At 46.8% G+C, this 27,618-nt stretch overlaps 1 protein-coding gene across 1 annotated transcript in view; it reads right to left on the minus strand.

Annotated features, from left to right (window-relative positions):
- nrxn3b (neurexin 3b) overlaps positions 1–27,618 on the minus strand; it is a gene marked incomplete at both ends in the record, with an annotated part of 330,758 nt that overhangs the window by 57,195 nt on the left and 245,945 nt on the right. Inside the window, 1 exon segment of the mRNA XM_080514353.1 lies at positions 21,769–21,950. Coding sequence (XP_080370479.1) covers positions 21,769–21,950 — 182 coding nt within the window.

Below are 27,618 nucleotides of genomic sequence, written 5' to 3' on the forward strand. Positions count from 1 at the left end.
CTGAGTGTAAAGGGGGGGGGGGGGGAAACAAAAAACAAAAAACACTGTCAAAGAGATGAGGAAGGAGCGACAGCTTCACATACATCTGTTTATTTAAACATACTATATTCTGGGCACGCACTTACAGGCACAAACAGACCCATGAGTGCAAACACACTAACGTGCACGGTGAACACACACACACACACACACACACACACAACACACACGACACACACACACACACACACACACACACACACACACACACACACACACACACACTGAGAGATGCATATGGTTGCTTTTCTTAAAAAAAGAAAAACAACAAGCTTGCCACAGCCTCTATTCAGCTAAGCTGCATTACAATTAGGCCCATGTTGACAAACCTTCAGTATAAACGCATCATTTTGCATTTTTGAAAAGTTTTACCTCCACACTGCCTGGGTTTGGAAGTTTTGTCTGTTTCCATGGCAACAGCAACAACGTAACAAGACGATGTAGGGCCCACTAGGAGGTGCTGTTTGGTAGTTTTTTGTTTTTTTTTTTGGTAAGGAAACCACACACGTATGCAGAGAACAATACGCTATAAACAATAGCAATAACGAGTACACAGACTTTCGTACGGACAGACGACCAAGCTAGGAGCACTGCACACTCTGGACGCCGCCATTGTTGTTATTCTTCACCAACTCCCTCATGTAGTCCAAGAACTATTTACCACGACCGCGGCGCGCATGTGCTGCAGCAGCAGTTTCCCGAAAAGCTGCATTTCGGCTCCCATTTCCCATGGAGACGGAGTCTGAGCAATTTTTCGAAAAGTTCCACCTTGGCATCCTTTTTTTTTTTTTCAAAAAAGTTGTCGCGTAAACGGGAGACCCAGAATCCAACAAATGTTTTTTTTTTTTTTGCATTGTTTGACTCCACTGCAGCAGACGCCGCCGACCCCTCGCCGTCTGCAGACCGTGAAGACGTGAAGTTTCTGATTAGGAAAATAGCGAAATAAATAAATTACAATCGAACGTCCTCCGGCCGCGGGGTGTGGAGCGTGCGGCTGCCGGCATCAACTCCAACGTCTGCAATCACCACGGCCGTGTTATTTCCAGCGGAGGAGGGGGGTGTGGGGGATCTGTTGCCAGGGGTAACCTCGAGAGACGAGGCCGAGGGGGGAGGGGGGGGACGGTGGATGGAGACGGAGGTGATTAACCGGGTTGTGAGATGTCTAACGCCTTCTGTTCTCAGCCACCTGCTGTTCGCGTCTCCATTCGTTTTATTTTGATTTGAAATTTATTTACCTCCAAATCCGCCAAGTCTCTCCGGGTGATGACATCAATTCGCGGGGGACGAACCCCCCCCCCACCGTCTCCCACTAAGCAGCCGGGGGACGCCGATTGCTGCCGTTTAAATTCACACCATTTGCGGCGTAATTGTTTCAGCTCGAGAGATTATGACTCACTCAGACGACGGAGTGTAACTCCAGTTGCTTGAGACGACTGTTGTAATGGAGATAAATTAGCAGGTTCTTGCGAGATTCGTACGGAACAATGCGAGCGCAACCTGCACGCCGTCTGGTTATCGTCTGCCGGTGACAAGCAGGCCTCCGGGGGGATTAAAACCCCGCCGTACCTCAGCTAACTCCACTTCCAGCCACGGAGGCCCCCGATCGGACGGATGAACGGACCCATTCAAAAAAAGCCCGATCCCCCCCCCGCCCAACGAAACAAACCGTATTGTGAATCGATTACGCTGAAATGCATTTCTCCGAGAATCCAGTGAGGGGGATCTAATAACAAAGATGAAAAATTGGTATTCAAAGTATGTTTTCATTCGTGAACGATCCCCCCCCCCCCCCCACCCGCCCCCCTTCCTAAATACCCTTAGTGGCCCGCGGTGGAAATGCCATGTTTCTCAAGTGGGCCACGCCTGGTTGGGTTCTGTGGCTCTTCACGCATTCAGGAGATAAATATATTCAATTATATGTGAAGTCCTTTCACTGAGCCCATATACATGTGCTCTGATTAAATTAAAAAACATGTGATGCATCATACTTCCACAGGAGAACAATAAATTATTGAGGCTGAATGTTAAAAAGCGACGTCTCGTTTTCACGTTGGGGCCAGGACGTCGTCATTTTAAGGGAAAAAAGAAAATCAGTAATCTGATTGTAGATACCGCCTAGTTCTGCATCGATGGGTTTTGGAATCGAGCGTTGCGCAATGCTAACAGGCTAATGCAAATTAGCAGGTATACCACCACTGGTTAAATGTAATTCTGTCTTGTGAAGGGTTGCTGAATATTGATGCATTTGCAAGTAACCTTGGTTGACATGTACCAATACAATTAAAACAAACTGCATTCATTCAATTCATAAATCGTATATTATAGATATAGCGAGGATTAGTATGTTCCATTAAAGTGTTGATAGCCACCGGTGGGGTGCTCTGACCTGAAGCCGTCGGCACGGCGACCTCGCTCAGATCAGACTTAATGTACGCAGTCGAGCCCCCCCCCCCCCCCGCGGAGACGGTTCAGGGGCCACACACTGGGTAACATATGCCGTCTCCGCGTGCCCGACTGTCACGTCAGCTTGAAGCCGGTCCGCCGGCCAAGTTTCACTTAGCATTCATTCATTCACTTCTAATTCATGACCACATCCGGCGAGTCGGGTCCGCGTGAAATCAAGATCAACTTCACAAAAACTCCCCCTGACATGCATGAAAAGATGGATTACATTTTTTGGTAACACTTTATAATAACTATCCGTTATAAGTAGTTAATAAACCATTAATAGCCAGTAGTTAATGAGTTATAGATTGCTTGTTGAATATTTGCTAACAGTTTATTAAGGATTTACAACTGTGCCTTATAGATTGGTAATAGATAATTTAAAGCTGCATTCCCCAAAATTACATGTTAACTGTATGTTAATGATTTATAACTATACCTTATAAACTAGTAATAAATCATGAATAAGCCATTAGTAAACTACTTACTAATGACTTGTTAAGTATCAGTTAATACTTTATATACATTATTAGGACGTTATTCTAAAGTTGCAACTATTCCTCATTTACTAACAGTTAGTAAATGAGGAATAGTTGCAACTTTAGAATAACGTCCTAATGTATATAAATCATTAACATACAGTTAACATGTTATTTATAAATTGTTAACTAAATGCTTGTAAATTATCTATTGTCAATCAATAAGGCACAGTTATAAATCCTTAATAAACTGTTAGCAACTATTCAACAAGCAATGTATAACTCATTAACAAATGGCTATTAATGGTTTATTAACTACTTATAACGGATAGTTATTATAAAGTGTTACCCTTTTTATTTTCTTCTTTGCGTCACGCCATTGCTTTCACAATTGCAAGTCTATAATTGACATTATTGAGGGAAACTGGGTTTAACCTAGCGGGGGATGGATAGGGGGGATTTTAGAATTTAGATAAGCTGACTGTTGGTTGTTTTTCTTCTTCTTCTTCTTTTTTTTTTTTTAAAGATAAGTCAAGCTATCAGCCCACACGCTGTCAAGCAGCATGGTCGATCTCAGCAGCTGTGTTAATGTGTCCAGTAAAAAGAGAGGCGGTCCGGACAGGGGACGGATGAACAGCGAGCGCCGACGACCAGCGGAGCGGAAAGGCAAGCCGCGTTCGGGAATCGCGGAGTCGTGGAGAAACGGGAGGCGGGTGAAATGGAGACGTGACTCGCCGGCACCTAAAATGGCTGAATAAACAGGAGGGGAAATGTAGGTCGGCTCCGTCTCTCCCACTTCAAGGAGCGTAGAGAGAGGACGTGCCCTACGTCGGGAACGCTCTGGACACTTTCGGGACAAGTTTTCTCCGGACCGGAATCGATGAACCCAACAACACGGCAGTGCATCTGCGTTCGTTTCTTTCCTACATGTTCTCTGCATGCTTGGCCGTCCTTGTCAATTATTCTCCTTAATTATTTTTTCTTCACTGTATCAAAAAAAATAAAGCAGCATTATTTTTCAAGAAATTAATTGGCCCACAAGTAATAAGGCACCAGTCATCATCTTTTTTTTTTTTTTTTTTTTAAAGGCAATTTTCTTCCCCATAATATGAAACGGCTAAAAAGATAAGTGCATATCAAAGGCTCAGCAGATAGCGCTCACCGCCGCTCTCCCCTCGCACAATTAGCGGGGCCGCCTGCAGAGAGCGGGCATGAAATCTGGGTGATTGGAATGCGAGGAGGCGCCGATGTAATTCGCTGAAAAACGCCATTAACGTTAATCAGGTCCCCAAATGATTGATTACCGCGATGGTTTCTCGCATGCGGGGCGCCGTTGCGCGCACGCTGATGCGTGTCACCTGTTGGCGGCACGTCAACGCCGACGATCGATGGGAGCTAACGCGTTTATCGTCATGCTTTCTTTTTTGCTTTTCTTTTTCTATAAGCTGCCTTCTTCGTCGCAGGTTGTGGCGGTTGACCGTCAAACGACAGCGGCGGATTGAAATCCCGCGTATTTTCTTGCTGTTCGCGGTACGAGCGGTTCAGCGGCGGACGTACGGATACGGATCGCTGTGACGGCACATATATATCTTGATCTTTTTTTTTTTTCTTCCCATTCGGAGATAACTACATAGAGGGTCACGAAGGGCAGAAGATAGTACACCGGGGGAAAGTGACAAATATATTGTCTATCTCGCCAAGCTGTTGGGAAGCTGTTTTTAAATGTCACGGAGACTCTCCGGGTCTGTCCCGGGTCAGACTGGGCCACTGGTGCTGATGAGGGACAGTGGGACTCTGGATGTTGTGCCTCACACACACATAGATGAGAAAAAAAAAAAAAAAGATTGCAACTTCGCGAGTCAGATGGATCTGAAACAAGAAACTTTTTTTTTTTCACATCGTCTGGCCATCATTTTCATTTTCACTTCATCAATAATTGAGTCACGCCGAGTCCAGTCTATCCTCGGGTGACCGCTACAGTCTGTTTTACCTTTTCAGATATTCCTGTCATTTCCATCCCGTCAACAATTACTGGAACCGCCTACGTCTCCTTATGTCACGTGATTATGACTCACCACGCCATCTGGTGGTCTAAAGTGGCACTACATGTCGGAATAAGTCAGCGGTGAGCTTGGTCACTTCAGAAGAAGAATGTGGAACCCTGGATATCAGGATATCAAATATAAGTCACCTCACTTTACAAATAAATCTCCCTACACACAAAAAAAAAGGGAGTGCAACTTCGCGAGTCAGATGGATCTGAAACAAGAAACTTTTTTTTTTTTTTTACATCGTCTGGCCATCATTTTCATTTTCACTTCATCAATAATTGAGTCACGCCGAGTCCAGTCTATCCTCGGGTGACCGCCACAGTCTGTTTTACCTTTTCAGATATTCCTGTCATTTCCATCCCGTCAACAATTACTGGAACCTCCTACGTCTCCTTATGTCACGTGATTATGACTCACCACGCCATCTGGTGGTCTAAAGTGGCATTACATGTCAGAATAAGTCAGCCGAACCCTGGATATCAGGATATCAGGATGTCAAATATAAGTCACCTCATTTTACACACGCTAGCCAAATCTCCCTACACAGGTACGTTGTGGCGTTTAAACAATGGTTAATTGAAAATCTCTTCCGCACCCTGATGGCGCTAACAACCTGAACTGTTGATACAAGCCAGGATGGATCCAGGTTTTTTTGTTTTTTTTTACAGCGAAGTTTGAGCCGACCATCAGCAGAAATTGAGACTCGTCAGACGAGGTGACGTTCATTCGGTCTTCCCGTTTGCCCCTTTGAACCGTCGCCGGCTTTCGACGCAGGTCTCTCCCGCATACCTCGGTTGTGATGAATTATTACTGGATTCACTCTCCGGTCGTTCATCTCGAAAACGGCCTGTCCAATCTGCTCTGACCTCAAGAAGACATTGTGTCCCAGAAGAACTGCAGCTCGCCGGATATCTCCTCTCTTTTCAGACCCCGGGAGATTGAGCCCGGGTGTGGAACTCCCAGCAGATAAAGCGGTGCCGTCCGGCGCCGACGGCCTCGCCACGTTCAAAGTCACTTACATCATCATTTCTTCCCCACCACCGTGCTCCGCTTGAACTTCAGCCGGTGAACCTGTTCATGCCTTCATGCCCGGGTAAATTCAGTTACTTCCATGTGGTCGGACGCTCTTCTGAACATTATGCAACCTGTTTAGATTTTGTCCTTTAACTCCCACCGACGCCGGTCCGATTGATCTTTCTTTGTCCGATTACACTTCCCGGAACGAGGTGATTCTTCAGATTTGCCAATCCTGTGGGCGCACGCTCACATTTACAAAGTCATCGGAAGTTTGGAGGGTTTGGAAGAATCTGCCACACCTGAACGAACCCCGTGTAGGAAGAAAGGTACAAGGGGAAATCAAAAAATGCTGCCATATAATGGCAGTTTTACAGATCGCAGAAATGCTGAAAACGATGTTGTGGTAAAATTCCACCTTGTGAGTCGAGGCTTTTGGTTCTATATCTATGTAAATCGCTATTTGTGCAATTTATTTAAAAAGACTTTCCTGGATAATTAGAGCCGGCGAACGCATCCTGTCACACTTATATATATTTACTTGTTACAGTGTGATCTGAATAAAAGATGATGAAATTCAGATTCATTGGTATTTTAATAAAAAATAAAAAATAAACCTAATTAAGTGAGATTTCAATAAAAGACATATCTCATAATAATAACTAATGCTTCAGAGGACTAGGTGTTATTTGGTATTTGTGTATTTCGCGCTACCATTTGCCTTTGTAGGGTCTGACTAAAACTTATTCAAGGGTACGATGAAGCCTCTACCCATCAATCTGTGTACATACCATTGAGAGGACGCGGCGTTTCATTCCGATCACAGTGTCAGCTCGGGCTGTTTTAACCCGAGGTAAACACGCTGTACTTTTTTTTAAAAATCGAAGGCGAGCGAAGGACTGTGTTCCTCTCCTCCAATTTGACCCCCACGGGGTTTAACTCCCATCCAAACAGTCTTCGACAGAGTGAAAAACTGAGACTGAGAAAATAAAAAAAACGCACCTCCTGCTGCCTTACCCCCCCCCCCCATCTGTGTTCGCCACAGCAGAGCAAACCTTACTTTACGTACTCTCTCCTTCTCATCTCACAGCTCCCGGAACCCCCAAGAACGAACCCGCCCCGCCAACCCCCCCCCCCCCTTTTGTTTTAGTTTTTTTTACTTGTCCCCCCTCTTTCCGCCCAAACTGTGGAAAGTCGGTGCAGCGTGCTTCCTGTCGCCAGATGCTGCGGAGACCCCTGGCCGAGTCGGGCACAGCAGGGGGGGGGGGGGGGGCGCCTGTCATCCGGAGGGGTTGTGGGGTTGTGGGGGGGGCTCGCCGTCGGGCAAGTTTATCTGTCATAGAAAGGCGTCCTTACACTGCCGCCCCTGAAGGAAGATTAGACACACCGCGCTGACTCTCTCCACCTCTGTCGCCACCCCCTACCACCCCCCACCACCCACCCCCCCACCACCCACCTCTCTCCAGACTATATTCTTTGCCCCTTCAACATTTCCGCCGCCGTCTCTGTCCTCAATCTCACTCTGCCCTTCCCTCCTGGTATTTGTCAGCCCGCGCTCCACTGGGCCAGGACGTGGACAGGTTACGCTATCCGGTGGGGGGGGGGGGGGGTCCGCCGGAAGGCGGCCATGCGAGACACAGATGGGCCCTTCCGAGTCCATCCAGCACGACTGTTGACACAGGTTATAGCATAAAAAAAAATGGCCATGATGTATTTCAATTTGGGTGTTTTTTTGTTTGTTTTTTTGTTTTCTTTTCTTTTCTTCCTGCCGTACTTGACAGCTGGGCGGGTGAAATAATGTCAGGTAATGCTTTGTAAAGCGCCCCCGAAATACACGAGCTGTCACCGTCAACATCGCTCGCTCTTCCCCCCTCCGCGGCTGCAAGTGAATCGTGAAGCGGCCCATTCCCCCGACTCCCCGACCTTACTGCCGACAGCGGCGGGGCACCGAGAAAATGGCGAAACACCGGAGGGACGTCCCCACACCGAGGGCGCTTTGTCGTCGAAAACCCCCCCCCCCCCCCCCCCCCCACACACACACACACAGAATCCAGCATGCGTGAGAAGCCCGAGACAAACTAAAGCCAAAACAAGGCTTAATCTCATCCCTGCCAGCCCCCCCCCCCCCCTTTTCCACAGCGAATTCCATAATTAGAGTGTTATCCAACTTGTGCCCCCCCCAAGTGGCAGCAGAGGAGGAGGAGGCCCATCTGAGGGTTTTTTTTTTTTTCTTCCTAAGCAAAAAGGCATACGTAATGAGTCATGCGGTCCCGTTTCACTCCAAATGACAATTAATTGCTGTCCAGGCAGAAGCCCGCTGGAAAACAGCCAACGCACGCGCAGGTTAGAGGCGATTCAACTCTGGGTAAACCCCCCCCCCCCATCATCGACACTGTGCAGTTGCATCATGTAAAGAGAGAGAGAGAGAGAGAGAGAGAGCGAGAGAGAATAGGTTGAATGTGGCATTTTTGAGTGAATATGCCAATTTGACCGAGCTGGTGCAAACCATCAAAGAAGTCGGGGGGGGGGGGGGGAGTGGGGGGGATGTAACGTCGTCCCCGGTCTCCCCGCTTCAGCCAGCCTGGCATGTTTGAGCAAGACGGCAATGAATTAAAGATCATGTGGGGAGAATGAATTAAGCATGCGTTCTCCAGGCTTTCAAAACCAAAAAAAACTTAATCAAAGGAATCGCAGGCGAGCGCAGGGGTCAAGAGGGCCGTTGCTCAACATCTGTCATCTTTGTGCTGACTCATGTTGTCACGGCCGCGGGCCGCCTGGATCTTCCACATGGCATTACTGCAGGGTGTGTGTGTGTGTGTGTGTGTGTGTGTAGCGGAGGGGGGGGGGGGGGTTACACATCCATCTTGCACTGAGCAGATCTGCTTGGTGATGCTTAGCCCTGTTTTCTTTTTTTTTTTAACTTTATATGTGCACACATCACCATAATTGGGTCAGACATTTGACTTAAAAATGCAGTTTTTGGTGTGAAATAGGTTTATGGAAGAGTTCAAATCGATGGAGCGTGTGTTGTTCCAGCCGAAACCCCCAACCCCCCCCCCCGTTGATTTACATTCTTTTATTTTTTATTAACCACACAGTTCAACTCCAGATATTCAGCTGTTATAAAACAGGCTTCCGCTTTCACCCAGCGAGTGTAATTTCCTCTTGCGTGTACATTCAGCATGCTCACTTTTATGTACACAATTTGCTTCAAGTTCCACTCCAGAAGTGATTCTCGAATATTTCTTTACAGGGCAGGAAGCGTTTGATGAAACTAAGTCCTCTCATTACTGCGAATAAAGTGTAAGAAAGAGCTCGCAGCCAATTCATTCCGACGGTCAGATGCAGTTAGAGGTATTTTAGTCTAATGGAGATTTTAATTCAACATTTCAGCGGACGGAAACTGGAGGTCTCAGTTACGAAGGCGAAACATATGGATAGTTCCCAATGCATGATGGGAAAGCAGTATATCTCCTGTCGAATTATATGTGAGCAAATGATTCGGGATAATTTCTTCTGAATACATTACGAGGCAAGTTATTTCTACACCCAGTTGTAAGGACTCATAATATCATTTTTATTTTTCTTGTGATAATCATCGCCTTGGAAAAAAAAAAAAAAAGTGATTTTATAAAAGATTATATTTCATACCGGAATTATTTTATCAATGACTTGGTATTTTATATGATTAAACAAACTTTTAAGCGTAATAATTAACTCATGCGACTAAAACAAATGATTTTCGCTAAGAAAATGCAAATAGCAAACAAAAATATATCAAGAAATTCATAAGAATAATTTATCACTGATTTATCATGGATTGAGGAAATGGTAAAATCACAGCTACTTTATTCTTCTTTATGATTGTATTTTTTGCAATACAAGCTTTCTTAAAAAGACTTCCACAAAGTTTGTCACTAAATATCAACTTTACTTAAGAGCGTTTGAGTAAATGTGTAACCGCATTTCCGCATATAAAGTACTGAACTTGGAAAATACATTTTCCGATCGTGTCAACAGACGTGGTCGTTATTTGCCTTTTCGGCCTGGAATTGACTGTTATTATTATTATTATTATTATTAGACTGTTATATTTTTGTTTTGACCTAAATAAAGACCTAACATGCGACAAAACATCTGTTCAATCGTCTCAGATATAATTTTAGATCTAAACTCAATAAGATAACGGCTCAAACTGCTAGTAACTCCTAACGTGAACAGAATTAAGCGACGCGGACTCACCGCTGCCACCCGGAGGACACAAGTGTCGATACGCGAGCTGAAGCTACTAATGACCGGAATGGTAAAGACGGTTGCACGAGTATCGCGGGAGACTTTTTTTTTTTTTTTTTCCCCTCTTTTCAGTCCTCATCGATTTCACCCCTGCTACCCCTTAACCTTTCCACGATCCCCCACCAATCCTCTAATCACTGCGCACACGTGCACACAAGTGTGTCAAGAGTGACTCAAAGGATATCTTTTGAGACTAGAAAAAAAAAAAAAGGTCAGAAACCTATTGGTCGACTTTGGCGCCCGATAAGACTGGATCCTATTGGGGACTGTGGCCTCTTTGGACCTGAAAGAAAATCGAGAGTGTGTATGTGTGTGTGGACTGAACGCTTTGCTGAACCGGAGCTTCAACTAAAAATAGAAAACGTGTTTTTTTTTTTTCTCTTCTCATCCTTCCAACCACAATAAGGAGACGGAGGAAATGGCTGAGGCCGCCTGCAGGAGCAGAACAAGAGATGTGGGCTGTCATGTCCTTGGCCGTCTGCCCCGCGCAAACGTCTGATCAATAAAAACTCTGACATTCACTCTATAACCTTCAGTGATTCCGCTCTTATAATAATTCTTCTTTCAGGAGCCGTCCAGTAGGAAATCTCTTTTTTATCCCTATAGATTGGTATTCTGATGATTCCGGCTCCTTTAAAAAAAAGAAAAAAAAAAGGTGATATAGTCTGGGTCCCCTCGTCAATGGAGCTTTGTCACGGTGAAAGTCAATAATAGGAGGCTTAAATAAATACAGAGTTTGCAGGCGGCAAAGTGCACTCGTACTTTCTTTGGCTTTCCATTTAAGGAAGGAGCTTCACACTCGCATAAGAACCCTTTTCTTTATCAGTGAGAAAAAAATAGGTCGCGTATGTGAGTTACTATCTAACGTTGATGCTCGTCACTCGAGCGCACCTGCAGCTCATCATCGACGCCTCCGTTTCCTTTCCCCCCCCCCCCCCCCCGAGCCGATAATCCGAAAGGGAGTCAATTTGCTAAAGTGCAAATCCCCTTCTTTCATTTGGTGGTGCCCTCCGCTCGTGTCTCAGGTGAGAGATGGGAACTCTGGAGCCTCGGGGGGGGGGGGGAAGGATTTAGGAGTGTGTTTGGAGCTGAGGTGGCATCTCTCTCTGTGTGTGTGTGTGTGTGTGTGTGTGTGTGTGTGTGAAACACCTCAATCAATCCCAAATCCCTCTGATCTTTCATTAGGCACTCGTCACGGGCCGTCCCGCCCCTCCGCCCGGGCGTCGCGTCGGGAAGGCGGATAAACAGAGCGAAATTACGAAGCCGCCGACTGAAGTGAGGTGTTTGATGTCGGGAAGTGTTTGTCGCCATCCAGGGAAAGTACTTATTAGGAGTTAGAACTGAGCTGTGACTGATATGGAGAACATCTTATGAGATAGTGGCTTTTCTTTCTTTTTCTTTTTTTTTTTTTTACACATCAAGCAGGAATAAGGCGTCGACTGGATAAAGTCCAGCTTTTAGACTCCTACCGAGGAAGACTCTTGACGAAGGTGACAGCAGAAGCCTGATATTGTGACGCGTTTCCACATACCAAAAAGCTACGAAAACCCCAAAATATACGACCCACAGGAACATTCTTTAACTCCTGACATGTTTCCCATGTGTTTTGTGACCATGCCGACGGGGTTGGATACGACGCAAGAGCCTTCACGCGTCATCTGAAGCATGAATTAGGCTCAATGGCTTTTGATGACTCGGTAGATGGTAGAGGTGCATCGGAAAGACATTTCTGACACGGGAATGAAATCTGTTGTGTTCCTTGAGACCACCCAGTGGATCTTGCTCCTCGCCGTCGTGCCAGACAGAAGGGTTTTCTTTGCCCTCGAGGACGACGGAAGGTCTGCAACTGTCTACGTAGAAATACAGATGTTCTAACCTCAGGAAGCGCTGTCGTAACAGATTAATGAGTACGAGCATGACCCTGCAGGAACGCCGGCGTGGGAAAGTGTGAGTCAAACAGAACACACAGGTAACAAAAGTGTATAACAGATCTAAAAACTCTCACGAGTATCTTTATATACACAGAGCACTCCATGCCTGCACACTTGGAAATTGAATTACCGTATTTTCTGCCCTATAAGGCACACCGGACTATAAGGCGCACCTACATTAATTGACATAATTTACAACTTTGTTCATATATAAGGCGCACCGCCCTATAAGGCGCATGGAATAGACCAGTGGTCAACAACCTTTATAGCTCAAAGCCATTAGGTTACATTTTCCACTGATTCTAACACCCAGAGAGGTGCACATGCCTTATTTTGACAGTCCTACCTGCAGCCTATGCCAGGAGGACACTACACACAAAACCTTCTTCACTGCTGGTTGACAACTTACAACTACCAGTAATAATAATGATAATAAACTAAACTACGTGAAGTAAGCGACAAAAACACAACATAACACAATTATTACCGACACCACAAACCAAATATAACCCCCAATAATTGCATTTAAAACACCACAAACAGCTGCAATGAATTATGGGAGTTTCTATCGGCTGCACTGAGGAGCTCAAGATGTCCCATCATGCCTTGCAGCGACAAATTTTGTGTTGTTGGAGGTTATTGTGGGTTTTTGTTGGGCTTGTGTGTGTGTTGATTGTGTTTATGCTGTGTTTTTGTTCCCCAGTTTAGGGAGTAATTATTTCATCTAGTTTATTTTGGTTTGTTAGAATGTTGGTGTGCAACCATGAGTGATGAATGTGTTGTGTGGAGTGTGGTCCGCTCTGAAGCTCCAGTAGCAAAGTTAGAGTTGTCAAAATAAAAGCTTCTGGGTGTTCAGCTGGCAAATAGCAGTCTCAAGTAGCGCAATTCTTCCATATATAAGGCGCACCGGGTGATTAGGTGCACTGGCAGCTTTGGAGAAAATTTGAGGTATTTAGGTGCGCCTTATAGGGCGGAAAATACGGTACTGCTTTCATTAAATCATAAATCATATCACCGGGGAAAGCAGTAACGCTACTAATCGTTTTAAGGCCATGACCGCAAACTACAAACATGCAGTTTGTTACCGAGTTTAGAGTAAGAATACTTTTTTTTTTCCAACTGATAATAAGGTATAGAGTCTGTGTGTTTGGAAAATGATCAACTTTTATTGCCTTAGCATATACAGAACTGTTAGATCTTTGCTTATTTCATTCACATTAAAGGCCTTTTGCTATATTAGTGGGCGAGAGTTGGTCAAGTGCTCACAAAGTTGTTTTATTCACAAATTCCCAGCTGTTAAGTTAGCCAATGCTATCAATATCACATTTTCTTACTTCACCTGCTGTAGGTTTATACTTTTAATGCACTAAGCTTTTTTTTTTTTTCTTCTTCTGCCCCACACCTGTGTGTACGTAACCCGGCGTGACCTCCACCGGGGTGCAGTGGCGGTGGGAGACCACTTTCTCACCACATCTGCATTCAAACACACCGACGGACCGGCTGTGAGCTCTCTATCCAGCCTTCAGTGTGAAAACAACGGTGCCGAGGCACTGCTTCAGAAAGGGATAGAGAGAGAGATAAGAAGGAGTGAGAGCTGGGGGGGGGGGGGGGGGGGGGGGGTTCGATGGAGAGGCAAGACATGATTTGGAATTCACAGCCGATGCGCTTGTATGCTGAGACCTATCTGAGCCAAGTTTGTCTCTGATCCTGCACTGAATTCTAAAATGCCCACATCTCTATCTCTCTCTCCCACCTTATTCTCATTTTTCTACCCCCCCCCCCCCCTCCCTCCCGCCCCTCTATTTCTCATTCACTCTTGTATTTGTTCTACTTTTGGATGTACATGATGCTCCACTCTGTTGTCTCTTTCATCTTCGCCTTCTGTCTCTTTATCACTGTGCGAATGGGATTCATGTCCTACCATGAAGCTGTGAGAGCAAGGGGCGGGGGGGGGGGGGGCCGGGGGGCGTACCCAGAGGTTTAGCTGTCAGAGAGCAGAGGAGACGGGAGGCAGGCATCTCTTGTTTGTTGTTCCTCATTGAATTTTTCATCTTAATCCATGAAATATACATCGCCGAGGGCCGGGGGTGGTGGGGGGCGGGGGGGGGGGGGGGGGGGGGGGGGGGAGGGCCACGGAGGCCCACATGAGTACATTGTAATAATGTTGCTCGGTGTTTGTCCAAGTTGCGGCGGTTATTGCTCGCCTTCGACGGTGGGGTGGGAGGAGGGGGCGGGGGGGGGGCGGGGGCGGGGGTGGTGACGGTGTCTATCGGAGGGTCTGCTCCATAAACTGTTATCCCCAGAAGTGCCTTGGGTTGACGTGGATGAGTGACGGGCAGCTGTCCCCGAAGAGCCCTCGCTTTCATGTTCGGAGTGTCGGTGGCGGCGTAGCGTGGTGTGAGAATTTGTTGAAGGAGCCATGGAAACGTGTGTGTGTGTGTGTGTGTGTGTGTGTGTGTGTGTGTGTGTGCGTGCCTCTCCACTGTAAACTGTACATGGGTGAAGCGAGGAGAGCGAGAACGAAGAAGCAGAGCATGTGGGCGGGTGAGCGTGAAAGCCGGGGGAAGGAGAAAATAAAGAGCACAGCTCTTGTGTTACATATGTTTTGTGTGGATTCACGCATGACCGGCTGGCGGAAGATACAAGACGCAACGAAGAAAGGCTTTCGTGTAATGTGCGTTTAAGTGATGCCCGTGCATCCCCCCCCCCCCCCACTCCGTGTTTTCAGTGAGGAGAAAGGTGCCTACTGAAGTGTTAATTATTGATGACCACAGGCATCAAAGTCTCACTTCCTCCACCTCGGATTATTCACTGTCAGCTCGGGGGATCGTGAGGCGAACGTGCTCCTCGCCAGAAACGCAACAGGTGGATAATCAACACGAGAACCTCGTTCCGACAAAGCTCGACACCCTCGGCGATTCATTTTCGTAACCAACTGATTTCGAGCTATTTAAAGCTCATTAACACCAAAAAAAATTCCTCGACACAGTTTTGAAATGAGGCCCGGTGTACAAAAAAAAAAAAAAAAAAAACTGATATTACACGCCACCTGCGGGGATGGATGAGCAACCAGGCCGAGGAGAGAATTGCCCCGAGGCCCCAGACTCCCTGGAGCCCCGTTAGGGCCCCTGTTGACTATGTGTCAGTTGGTAACCATTAATTAATTGGGGGTTTTTTTTTCCCTTCCCATTCCCAATTTTTTATTTCACACAGAGACACAATAAATAAGCAGGTGGTCTTGAAATGTTGCTTGTGGCACCAATTCATAAAGAAACTTCGCTGACTTTTAAGAGCTTGTTTACTTTATTATTGTTATTATTCCTTATTGATGGTGGGTACGGCGTGTAGCCGCAATATGAGGCCATGTTTACACATACCCAGGTTTTTTACAACAACTAGTATCTCCTTCATTAACACCGACGCCGGGTCCGGAGCTACTACGACCATGGCAAACCTGTAGGGGCAGTGTAACGGGAGGCATGAAGCCATGGTAGCCAATCAGAATCCTGGAATAAAACACGACGTCACGAATTGTGATGTAAATATCCGCCTTTTCAGGAATCCTCGGGTGAGTTGTAGCTGCGTTCATGTGTAAATATGTGGCCCAAACGCAAAAAAATGTCATAATGTCATATATTAAATACTCAGGTACGTGTAAACGTAGCCTTAATTAAAAAAAAAACCTCAAAACTTTATGGAACGGAAGATATTTTCCGAGCAATGGAGACGCATTAAAATCACGAAAGAAGATTTTGGGGGGGGGGAAGAAGATTTCCAGACCAGATATAAAGACAACATGTTTAAAATTCATCCGCCACTGCAAAGATGTGAAACGCCAAGGCCTGTGGGCCGGCAGCAATATTATCCAATAATGTGAAACGCATGGGGATTTGCTTCGCCTTCAATTTTCGAACGCCGTGTTTTTCTGCCTCGATGCTCTTCAAACGCCGTTGCTTTAATGGGTTTAATTACCCGTTTCAATAACTAGCCGAACGCCAATTAGTTCATTTGCAAATAAGCGACGATATCGAACCACGGGATGATGAGCGAAATCTAAAGTCGTAAAATGATTACAAAAAAAAACATTCATCAGCCGTGTCACAAAGTAATGTATATAAAATACTACTTCACTGTTTACATGAGGATGATTGATAAGCACACGTCGTGCTCACGCCCGGCACTTTGACGATATTTTAACGTTAATGGCCTTGTACTTTGAAGTGAAATTGAAAATGCGAGACTTTCACTTTGAACAGAGAATTACGATTTGATTCGCCGCTGCAGCAGGTGTCGCTAAAAAGATTAATGACGCCCCGGCTTTATTTGCATGTCTCGGTAAGCCGCGACAGTGTGACAGAGAGCTGGCAACCGTGGCAACGGGGAGCCCGACGCCGAGGCAGCCGAGCAGGATTCAGCCGCTTAAACCGACGCGATCGGCGCGGAGAGACGACAGTGAAGGCGACAGAACGGAAGGAGGACCGGATCGTTACCGCAGTGGCACTTAAAAGTATTTTTATCGGCGCCTTTCAGCACCAAGATGGCGGCTAAACACCGGTGGACGCCAGCGTTATTGACCTAAAGGTTGTTATTGTCCCATCGGCTCACACGAGCGCAAAGGTCCGTTTTATGGCATTTCCATGGAGATGGAGCCAGGGCGTGTTCAAAAACCTGCGTTTTATATCTTCACATTGTCATATTTTGGATTGAATTTCCACTGTGTACTGCAAATTAAATTAAAGTTGTCAAACGTTAAAAAAACCCAACATAAATGAGATTTGCTTACCGAGTTCTTGCACGTCCACGCGCCCTCTTACGGGCTGGTGCGCTCAATTTGTCCCCACCAACAAAGTCACCTGAAGGAGACTAATGCTAATTATTTGGCCTCGTAATACCGCCAGTTCTCCCGCTTTTAATGCGGCCGCGAGTTGGAATAACACAAGTCGGTTGTATAACCGGAGGAATCTGAATAATCAAGCGAGGGGAGGTGAAACGACCTTGCTGCTCGGCCTCGTAGAAAGATATTTACCAACAAAGTTACAGTAATGCTGACTGTGTTCACCGTGTGCAACTGGTTTGCGAAACAGCTGTGAGATATATGTTTTCCCCCGGCATATTATTTCCGTAGGGGGACTCAAATGTGGGGAGGTAAGGAAATACAAAGTCAAATAAGAAGCTGTAATGTTATCGGAGGCCATGAGCCATAACCAAGATAATATCTGTCTTTCCCTGCCGAGGTAGGGTAACTTGATAGAGGCAATACATTGCTGGGCATACACGAGCTGATGCACACAGGTACACATCAAACATCTTATATTAGGTCTGTCAGAAGCGGGAGGCAAGGAGTGAGGTCGATGGGGAGGCGGATACGGTTAAGCTGAGATGGAAAAGATGGATGGGGAGAGGAGGGACTGGTGGAGAGGGGGATAAATTATGCATCCGTACTCGCCGCATTAATTCATTAAAAAAAAAAATGCATGCATTTGTGCAAGTGTGCACATAATGTGTTTAAGAAAAAAGAAAAAAAAAAGAAAAGGGATACAGCGTGCTGGGTGGAATATAACATGTACAGTCTGCGGCCAGTCATCTCATTCCACAGCGTCGGCACGAGGGTTTTCAATTATCCACCTTTTCTCCCGGAGAATTAGCAGGAGGGGAGAACTGGAGTGGGTAATGGAATACCGCGAGCCTCCACGCCATTAATGGAAACACCCGACTGATTGGATGTTAATGTACCTTTTTGATGGAGAAGGAAGTTTGTGGTTTATACGTGTTGACTGAGATCAGGTTCAAAAAAATAAAGAAAAATAAATGCACCTGGCCATTCACCAATCGTTTGGGAAAGTTTTACAGAGACCATTAACGCAAGGGGGGGGGGGGGAAAGGCTTTTATTCCGAGGTGGAACAGTGCAAAGCATAAAAATGTCACTACTAATGTGACTCCTCAGCGAGGCTTTTTTTTTTTGTGTTTTTTTTTTTTACGGCCCCGCTAACGTCACGACAAATCAAATTAAACAATCCTCGTTAGGATCAAAATGTTAAAAGCAAACAAACAGAGAATAAACTTGACAACGGGGAGAAAAAAGTTGAAAAGTTCAAACTCAAGTTTTTTTTCCCCTTTTCTTTAGAAGCTCTCAAATCACAATCAACGCTTAAATGTCACACTCATCTCAAAACTGACAATCGGGAGTTTTTTTCTCGTCGTAATGACTTTTACACGGAGTGCCACACATTTCCAACGGCACCTGTAACAAGGGCCGCGCTAACACGAGTCGTTATCTTCTCAGGCGCCCCCCCGCTGCTATTTTCTCTCTTAATTGGAAAGCGAACAAAACTAAGCCGCCAGACAACCAAAACCCGACGGAGCGGTTCGGAAGAGTTCCGGCTTTTGCGGCGCTCCCGACTCGTCGCCGCTTTGACAAGTCTCCGGAGGAGCGAGTTAATCTGAGCCCGGCGGAGCCTTGATGAACCCGGGCCTCAACTCACTCACCTCACAGTCTCCAGCAATGAAGAACAGAGAAGGAAGAAAGAATGAAAGAAAGAAAGAAAGCGGCTCTGAGCGCCGACCACCAAACTGTTAATCCCGTCATCAAACCGATTCTCGGGATTACCTAGAAGACGACTTCGGCGTCTCCCGTTGAAGACCCACTTTGAAGACAATGACGTGGATGTATGGGATATGCTCATTTCCATCCACTTTTGTTCTTTTAAATCATATTTCCACAGCCGCTAATGAACCAACCCCGGCGCCAGCGGAGTCACACGAGCGGCGTCTTCAAAAGAAGCGGAAAAGCAATTTCTTAACGACGGCTCTGAAACCGGAGCCTTTATCGAGAGGCGTCCCCGATCGGCCCGTGGATTAGCCACACGGCGACGAGGTCGCGTTGATCGTCTGTTCTCGTTTCTGCGGGACGCGTACCCTCACTGCCGCCCGTAAACAATGTCGCACGGCGTGAGAGTGAGAGGGATTGTTTTTCTGTCCCGGTTGCGTTTGTGAGTCGCGTCTTTGGGTAATCTTTCACCTGCAGCCATGCACAAGTCCCCGGTGAGACACTCGTGTGACTCACGACCAGAACGTCTCTCGCCCATGGCTTAGAGCTCTTCTGTCAGGGATTTACACTACGCCACCATAAGTTCCCCCTTTTGACTCCTCGTGCGAAAATATGACAGCTTCCAGCTCTTTATAGGGGCCCAGGTTGCTATTTCCTTCTTCTTTTTTGACTACACGCTGAGAAGTGCCCCTCCCCCTCCCCAACACCCTCCCCCCACCCCCGTTCCGCCCTCTGCATTCAAATCGAGCGAGCTCGCAAATGAGATTTCGGCGACGGCGAAACGTTGCGCCCACCTCGGCAAATTAGCCCCAAATTACCCCCTCGGATTGCGAAGTTGTTCTTAGCAGTTAAAATGTAAACACCACAATCAGCATTTTAATTCGTGATTGCCAAACAAGCCGTGAGCTAATCACGGAGAGGAGATAATGAAGAAAGCAAAAAAAAGCGATTGGGGGGGGGTAGACGTGATTGTGTCTCGCGTCTCGGGTTCCTCCGCCGCACTGTGTGCTCAGGGTGTTTAGGAAAACGCTGATTCTGAGGGGCGACTACGAGGCGCCGAAGGTCAGCGAAGGACTCGACGGCGAATCCAACACGCAGCGCGGAGCTGCGGTCACTTCCCTTTTCTGTCGGTGTCAGAAACTGGACTTTTTCAAATGTTAAAAGTGTGCAACCATTGACTTAAGTGCACAGATTCTCCAGTAGAGACCCAATAATTGCAAAGGCTAAAGTAATGGCCGTGGGCCTGATGAGACCTTTGGCTCGACATATATCCCGAATCGACAGGCGTAATGCCTTTAACCTTTTCTTTGGGATTCATTACGGAACACAGGATGCTGACAGCGGAGACCTGATGCCTGTCATTAGGAATTATTATCTCATGGCATTTCAAGTGCCGCGAGATCGCCGCTCATTTCACGGCCTCGCCGCCACATACGTCTCCCGGAGACCGCAGAGTTGTTTCAGCTGCAAATTAGACAACACCCCCAAGGTGCCGTGGCTCCGTCTAAGATTCACCCGACTGCAGAGGACAGAATCTAACAGTGGGGCTTCATCCAAACCAGACGGTTGTATATTTTCCTCCAGAAGTAACCAAATCCACCAAACTCAAGGTCTAATTAATTATTTATTCGTAACCTGCGGCAAAAAGCGAGTCCAACTTTCCTTTTGGGTTATAGCAGTGTAATTGTTGAAGAGGCAGAGTATGGCTGTGCATTCATTGTCGCCAGGTATTTTATGGTTTAAGGCTAAAATCATTGTGAATATTAAATGAAATCCGCTTTGTTCGCATACTCTGGGCTGTCAAAAAATAATCATTTCAAATACGACCATTGCGACACTAGCCAGGCAGCAGCCACATTGTGTTCAGGACATGCTGCTTCTCTGAATGAATTTTTTTTTCCCTTCTTCTTCCTGCTTTCCTATTAATAAATTCATTTAGCGTGTGAGGCGAGAGGAACGGAAAGACCCACCGCTCGAAATCACCGGCGGTACCCCCGTTTGGCTAGCCGTGGTGTGAGATCTTAAATAGCAAAAAAAAAAAAAAAAAAAATTAAAAATGCATTGCCTTTCCTTCGGAAGGCTCCGTGCCATCGCTCAGTCGCTAAGGAACGCGCGGGGGGGGGGGGGCGGTTTCCCACATCACACATCATACATCTATATCGCTTTGCCCCTCTGAACACACCGCCGCGCACCAACCTACACTTCCCTCCCTGTGTACTGTAAATGCAGCTCCGAGCGGCTCGTTGTTGGCCCTCATCTCTGCACAGCAGATGGCTGCTTCCCTGCACCACATGGCCGGCACTCAGGAGATGAGGGGAGCTCTTTAAGAAGAAAAAGACTTTCAATCTGCTTTCGAAACCGTAGCTCCTCCTCATCATCATCACCCCCCCTCATTTTTAGTGGTTTTTTTCTTAATTGAACGGCAACCAGCAGCAAGTCATGCTTCCAAAAAAAAAAAAAAATCGCATCTACATACCTCCGACTTGACGCCCCGCATTCACCGAGCTGCTGTTGATGATTATGTAAATACTTAATGCTTATGTAAACGAGTCGCACGCAAGGTCGCGGTGTGAAATTATTAAGATGCCGCATGGATGCACAGTCGACCGGCCGGGAATTTTAACTCGCTTCTATCACGCCCCTTCAACATGCATGCGTACGGAGCGGCGCATTCATTATTCATGCCGAGAGTTTGGTTGACTGTAGTAGAGAAGTTGGGTTGTTCTGGAGATGGGGGGGGGGGGCGAGCTCACACATGAGAGTATGGGGGGGGGCGAGCCGTCTATATCTTTTTCTTTCCTTGCGTTGTCTGTATAATTCAGGCCGGAGCACGGCGGGACAAGTATGGCCTCAAGATTGCCACAAGGAACGGAGCGATTCAGAGGTTGGTGGTCCAAACAGAAAAGCCCCGACTGCTTATGGGCAGCGAGGAGAAAAAAAAAAAAAGAAGAATATTGGTATTACTTACAATGTGGAGCATGATGTAGTCTCCCAGGCGAGGGGCGCTGTCGATGCGGACGAGGATGCCGTCTTTGATGGTCGTGCTGAAGCCCACCGCCAGCCGGTCCGTCCGCGTGCTCGGCCTCTCATTGTTGGGCCACGTGTACGTGATCAGGCCTCCGCCCTTCCCGAAGATGTATGTGGTGCCAGCTGCCAGAATGAGACAAGGGGGAGGGGGGAATTAAGACTTGTTGTCGAGAAGAAGTTCACGTCGGTTATGTACAAACATTGTCTAACTAGACACGGGGGAGCACGGTGTTGTCACAAACAAGGCACGTCGCTGACAAAAGCGGATTCAAAATACTCCTATTAGAGTTTCCCGCGACTGTAATTCCTTCGCAGCTGCCTCGCCACCGTCGCTGTGGTAATTGTGTCAGGCTCTATTTCGGGAGTATAATGTTATTCAGCCACTGCCACCTTTTGGGGAGGTGTCAGTGGCTCCCACGGTGCCATCTATGACCTATCCGGCTCTTAAATATAGGCCCTTTCCTGGGAATAGCAGCCGGTATGGCCAGAATCGGATAAGTGTCCCAATCCTCATGTATTATATATGAGACCTGCAACCAAAGAACAAAGGTTGGCACAGGAGAGGAGAGGAAGGTGGTGTGTGAGCTTTGGAAACGCCTCCATTTGACAAATGGGTTATGGAATGACGGCGTCTTCGTACAAGAGAAACTTTCTTTACATCTACCACAAGTGCAGAAAATGTCTCTGTGACTAGATCAAGCTTGGCCCCGAGCCACGGAATCTGTAAAAAAAAAAAAAAACTCCCAATTTCCATATTTACCGTCGCGTAGAACAGACAGAAACGGAAAGTTTTCGCTTTTGTGTGGCGGGGGGGGGGGGGGTCGGATTCATTCCAACTTCTTAAATGTTCTCTCGGGGAGCCTCGGGAATGAAAGCACCGAAGCCTTGAGCCGCTTAGCCGTCCCGTCCAATTTTTAGGCAAAGATAATCGAGAGATCAAAGGCATTAGACCTACAGCAGATCCACGAGCGGGTAAAATCAATACGGGAGCCAAATCAGACTTACTGTGGCCCAGGGAGTACGCAAAGCACTCGACGCGGCTTGATGGGGGGTCCGCTAATGAATTCCCTGAGTTCTAGCATCAATATATATCCATTTTATTATTTATTTATTTTTTTTGCTCTGCCTCCACCAACCCTTCAGCTTTTCCTGTCTCACCACAACACCTCCCCCCCCCCTTGACATTCCTCTTTTCCATTCGCTTCCTCTCCAAGTCACCTGAACATCTGCCGGGCTGTGTGATGGGTGCCCAGCTGTCTCGCTGCGCTTCCCCCTACGAGGCAGCCAGCAATCTGCTCCCTGGTCTAAAATACCCTGGAGACGTCGCGAACATATGGAAGTGAGGGACCGAGGGAGAGAGAGAGAGAGAGAGAGAGAGAGAGAGAGAGAGGGCGAGAGACTCCGGCTGACCAGATGAGCGTCTCTATTTGCCTTCGGGCGCACAAACCGGTCTGCATTTTTTTACGCAGCTCAGGTGTCGGCGTCGCACACCACCAGTTAAGGTCGTTTATGCGAGATGAAAAATACGGCGGCCAAATGAAGCGTTCCGAGCCTCGAACAATGCTTTCACTTCTTGTGACTAATAACCACAAATGGATGGTTTTTAACACAGATGCCGCCCTGAGAGACGCCGGTGTTTTTTTTTTTTTTTAAACCTCCTAACCGAGTCACCCGGTTGCTTTCGGTGACATTGCAGAGACTGGAGCCGACCGTTCGCCCTGTCATCCGCGGCGTTGCGTCATCGGGAACGAGCCCCCCCCCCCCCCCCGACACCGCGGAGGCGACAGATCGCAGCCTGCAGCCAGGTTGCACCGGATCTGCCCCCCCCCCCCCCCCCCCGCTGTCTCACTGCCTCAAAGTTTCTTCTTGCCAAAATAGTTGAGGCAGACTTGGGATCACTTCTCCCTGCAAACGAGCAAACTTTGCCTATCTCATCTAACACACACTTCTTCTTTTTTTTTTTTTTTTTTTTTTTCTTTTCTGGAGGGGATGACGATGATGAGCAGCAAAGATACAAGCACCCCGGGAGCCAATTATCACATTGAGGAGATTTGCTTAGTGTTTCAAGAAGACAATGTTCGCTATGAAACACACACACAACACACACACAGGGAGAAGTGCGAGCAAGCGACTTAACACACACACACACACACACACACACATAAGCAGACAGGCCGACAGAGGCACAAAAGCACACCGCGATGCCCGGTACGAGCTGTGCGCAAACACGCGTGCTCAAAACATGATGCCTTCTCACATACGATCACACAAGTGGGTGATTATCTGCACAAGTACAGACGAGACAGAGAACACCGAGATCGAAGGGAACACGTTTCCCCGGCAGCCTGTCGGGCCCGGGCCGCACGCTGAAACGCACAGGGAGTCCGCCGCGTAGCGATTCGCTGCGTGTACGACCACCGAGTGTGACATCATCATCATCATCACGGAAGATTTCTGAGGTCCTAAAAGAAAAAAATCTAAAGGCTGAATACCAAGGTCAGGGGAAATTTTAGTTATACCAAAAACAAAAGAACTAAAAAAAAAAAATTTAAACTGAAAACTTTTGCTTCATTAAACCAAATTAAAAATCAACAAGGCCGTTCAGCAGCAGGAGTGTACTGTACATTAGCATGAGCCGTCCACATTAGTGTTCCCCCCCCCCCCCCCCCCCCCGAAAATGCTCATCTAATTAAAAGTTGTGCAACAATTAAAGCGATGCCTCGCAATGTTTGGGAAATAATGCGGATTCATTAACAAGAACAAGCTTTTAAAAGGAATTCTCTCGCAACAAAGTGTGCCGCCGTGATGGGCTTATAAACCTCGACTTTGCTTAGTATCCGCGGGAAAAAAAACAAACATTCGGATGCAAGTTCCAGGCGGCTGCATAGAAGCAAAAAGGGAAAAAAAAAAAAGCAATTTCAGTTCGTACACTTCACTTCAAAGTCCCCATTCATTTCAGCTTCACAACATTTTCCGTCACCTTTATTTCTCCACTTTTTTTAATTACAGCAAACTATTTTCCAGACGTAGCTACTGGTCGTTCTCGGCGTTCTTCGTCAGAACTCGCGTTGATGAGTTATCGCCATTGTCGCTCGCAAGGCTGGAACATTAAACCGCGCCGCGCGGGAGAGATGATGTGTTCGATTCGCACACGAGGCGCTCACAGTTCTGGATGCCTGGTGAAAAGCCAACCGCTTGGAAAGATATCATCAAAGGAATCAAATCTACAAACAGATTACTGCGCAGGATGTTATTTTGATGGATCAGAGGGGACTTTCATCTCTCTCTCTGAATAATGTAATCTTGCTTATGGCCAGTGGGCATTGGAGGGAGGCCATCCGGAATCTAATTGTAGCACATGGGTGCTCCATTGATGGGAAGAGTGAAGGGGTGAGAGATAGGGTGCCCTCTTAAATTTGTTCTCTTATATTCACCTGTGAAGGACGACGACAACAAAAGAAAAAAAAAAATGCTTTCATGTCCAATCGAACAAGTCCACATTGAACCAATATAAAGTGAGTACGTACGTTCCTCAGTAAATATCAACTTTACCTCGTTTAAAATGGACCGTATCTGCATTTACTGCGGTGAAGTTGACCGATTACCTCGGGTAATATGGGATAGCGTCCGGCTAACCTGCGCGTATATAAAAAGTGATAACCGAGATGAAAGGTGACAAAGAGAAACTTAAACTGGGACAATTTGAAGCACCACTGGTAAAACTTTGAAAAAGCATTGGTGTCTGATGGACAGTGAAGCCAATGCAGTGCTTTCCAGTGCTGTGATTCATCGCATGAGCAGCGAGCCTCCGTTTAGAGACAAACTGTAGATGAGAGACTAGGTCAAAGCCTTGGCCTCTATTTCACCGGGGTCCCCCGAGGCGTGGGGGGGGGGGCAGACAGAAGGTCAGGGCACCTGTCTGCTGAAACAGAACTATGTCCTGTCCTTCAGGCCCCCACGTGACATTTACCCAACGAGACAAAATAGGAGAGAGGACGAGAGAGAGAGAGAGAGAGAGAGAGAGAGAGAGAGAGAGATAGAGAGGCAGAAACAATAGTTTCAACGCAGTGCCAGAATTTCAGGGAAGGTCACTTGGTCTCAATACGCTTGGCCATCGGGAAAGAGTCAGGGTGGCACATTTCAGCGGGGCTCCAGCTCCCAACCTAAACACCAATTAAAAATGATTGTGAAAAAAAAAACCCAAACATTTAACATAAATAATTCACTGAAACGTGTGCTCAGTGGCTTCGCTCTGTATCGCCCGTGTACACATTTACAAGGCGACAATGCAAATCCATAAAAGAGTGAAAGCAGCGGCCCTGGCGCGTGTCCGTTATGACCGGGTAATTGCTTGTATTCAGACTTCACACCACGCTGGGATGAAAACCTTCTCTTTAGAGGGAGCAGACCTACAGGAAAAGACGGAGTCTGTCTGTACAAAGACTCCAAAGAGGTGACGGTCAAGCCTTTATATTGCCGTTTCTTTAATGGTGGATGATGTGTCTGTGTGTGTGTGTGTGTGTGTGTGTGTGGTTATGGATGACAGCAAAGGAAAAGGCTGCACCGCCCACCATAGACACCATAAACAATGTGTGGAAGCATGCACACACACACAATCAGTCAAATGCAATCTGCATAGACAAGTATGCATCTTAACTTTTTTTATTTCACACACATACAAGCACACACACTTCCTCTCCTTTCTCCTTGCGCTGTGTGTGTGTGTGTGTTGTTTATGTGCTTTTATGTCTGTCCCCTTGTTATCTCTTGGGCTTTCTGCAGCGACGGACACCCCAGGGGATGGAGGAAGAAGACAAACACGGTTTGATGTGGTCGAATTTTCTTGCCATCGGAGAACGAGCAAAAAGAAAGCAAAGCTTTTTTTTTTTTTTTTTAAAAGAAAAGAAAACATCCTGAAAGTGAGATGCAAAATGTAATTGCCTCCTCAATCACATTCAAAGGAAGTCCATCATTACAACACTCTCCCCCTACTGCGCTTCATACACGGGGAATTATTAGGCCCGCTGTCCTTCAACGCGACTACAATGAAGAATCATCAACAGCAGAATTGAATTGTGAGCTACCGAGCTGCGTAATCACTGGCATTTATCTCCATTTTACAGCCTCTTATCATTTCATAATTCATATTTCCAACTGTTGCCTCTCCCCTCCGGGATCGAGTCGGGGAAGACACTCTCTCTCTCTCTTTGCTCCGGCTCTATCTTCAATCAGCTGCCAGAAGCAAGTCTAGAGGAAAAGGCTAAAATGCCACACACACACACACACAGCATTGTGTGGCAGGACCGTGGTGTATTAACACAGCACGCACCCACTCCTTGCAGTGCGTCCCTACGTTGTCACCACACATGGGGACGACGTGTCCCATCTCTCATCAGCGACAGCAAACAAAATGCCGACAGTGATGGATGACGGGCGGCGCGCCGTGAGGAATGGCTGCGCAAAAAAGGAAACAGCCAGCCCTGAATGATTTACACTGTCTGATTCCCTCCATTATAATAAGCTGGAGCATTACCGCACTGTATGGATTCACGCACGGAGAGGCAGGAGTAATGGGGAAAAAAAAAAAAAAAAACCCGGGGAGAGGAGATAGAACGGTCCGAGCGGCGCAAAGTGGAAAAAGGCTGTGTGCAGAGCTTGTATTAAGATCTATGGGCGAACGGCAAAATCCTGCGACGTGAAGAATTGAGACGGGTTTTCGCCATGGCCGCACATTTTCCCAATTACGTCTGTTTTGTTTTTTTTTGTCAAATTAAAGATCGGAACTTGGATG

The sequence above is a fragment of the Blennius ocellaris genome, assembly GCF_963422515.1.
Source record: "Blennius ocellaris genome assembly, chromosome: 18".
NCBI classification, from domain to species: Eukaryota; Metazoa; Chordata; class Actinopteri; order Blenniiformes; family Blenniidae; genus Blennius; species Blennius ocellaris.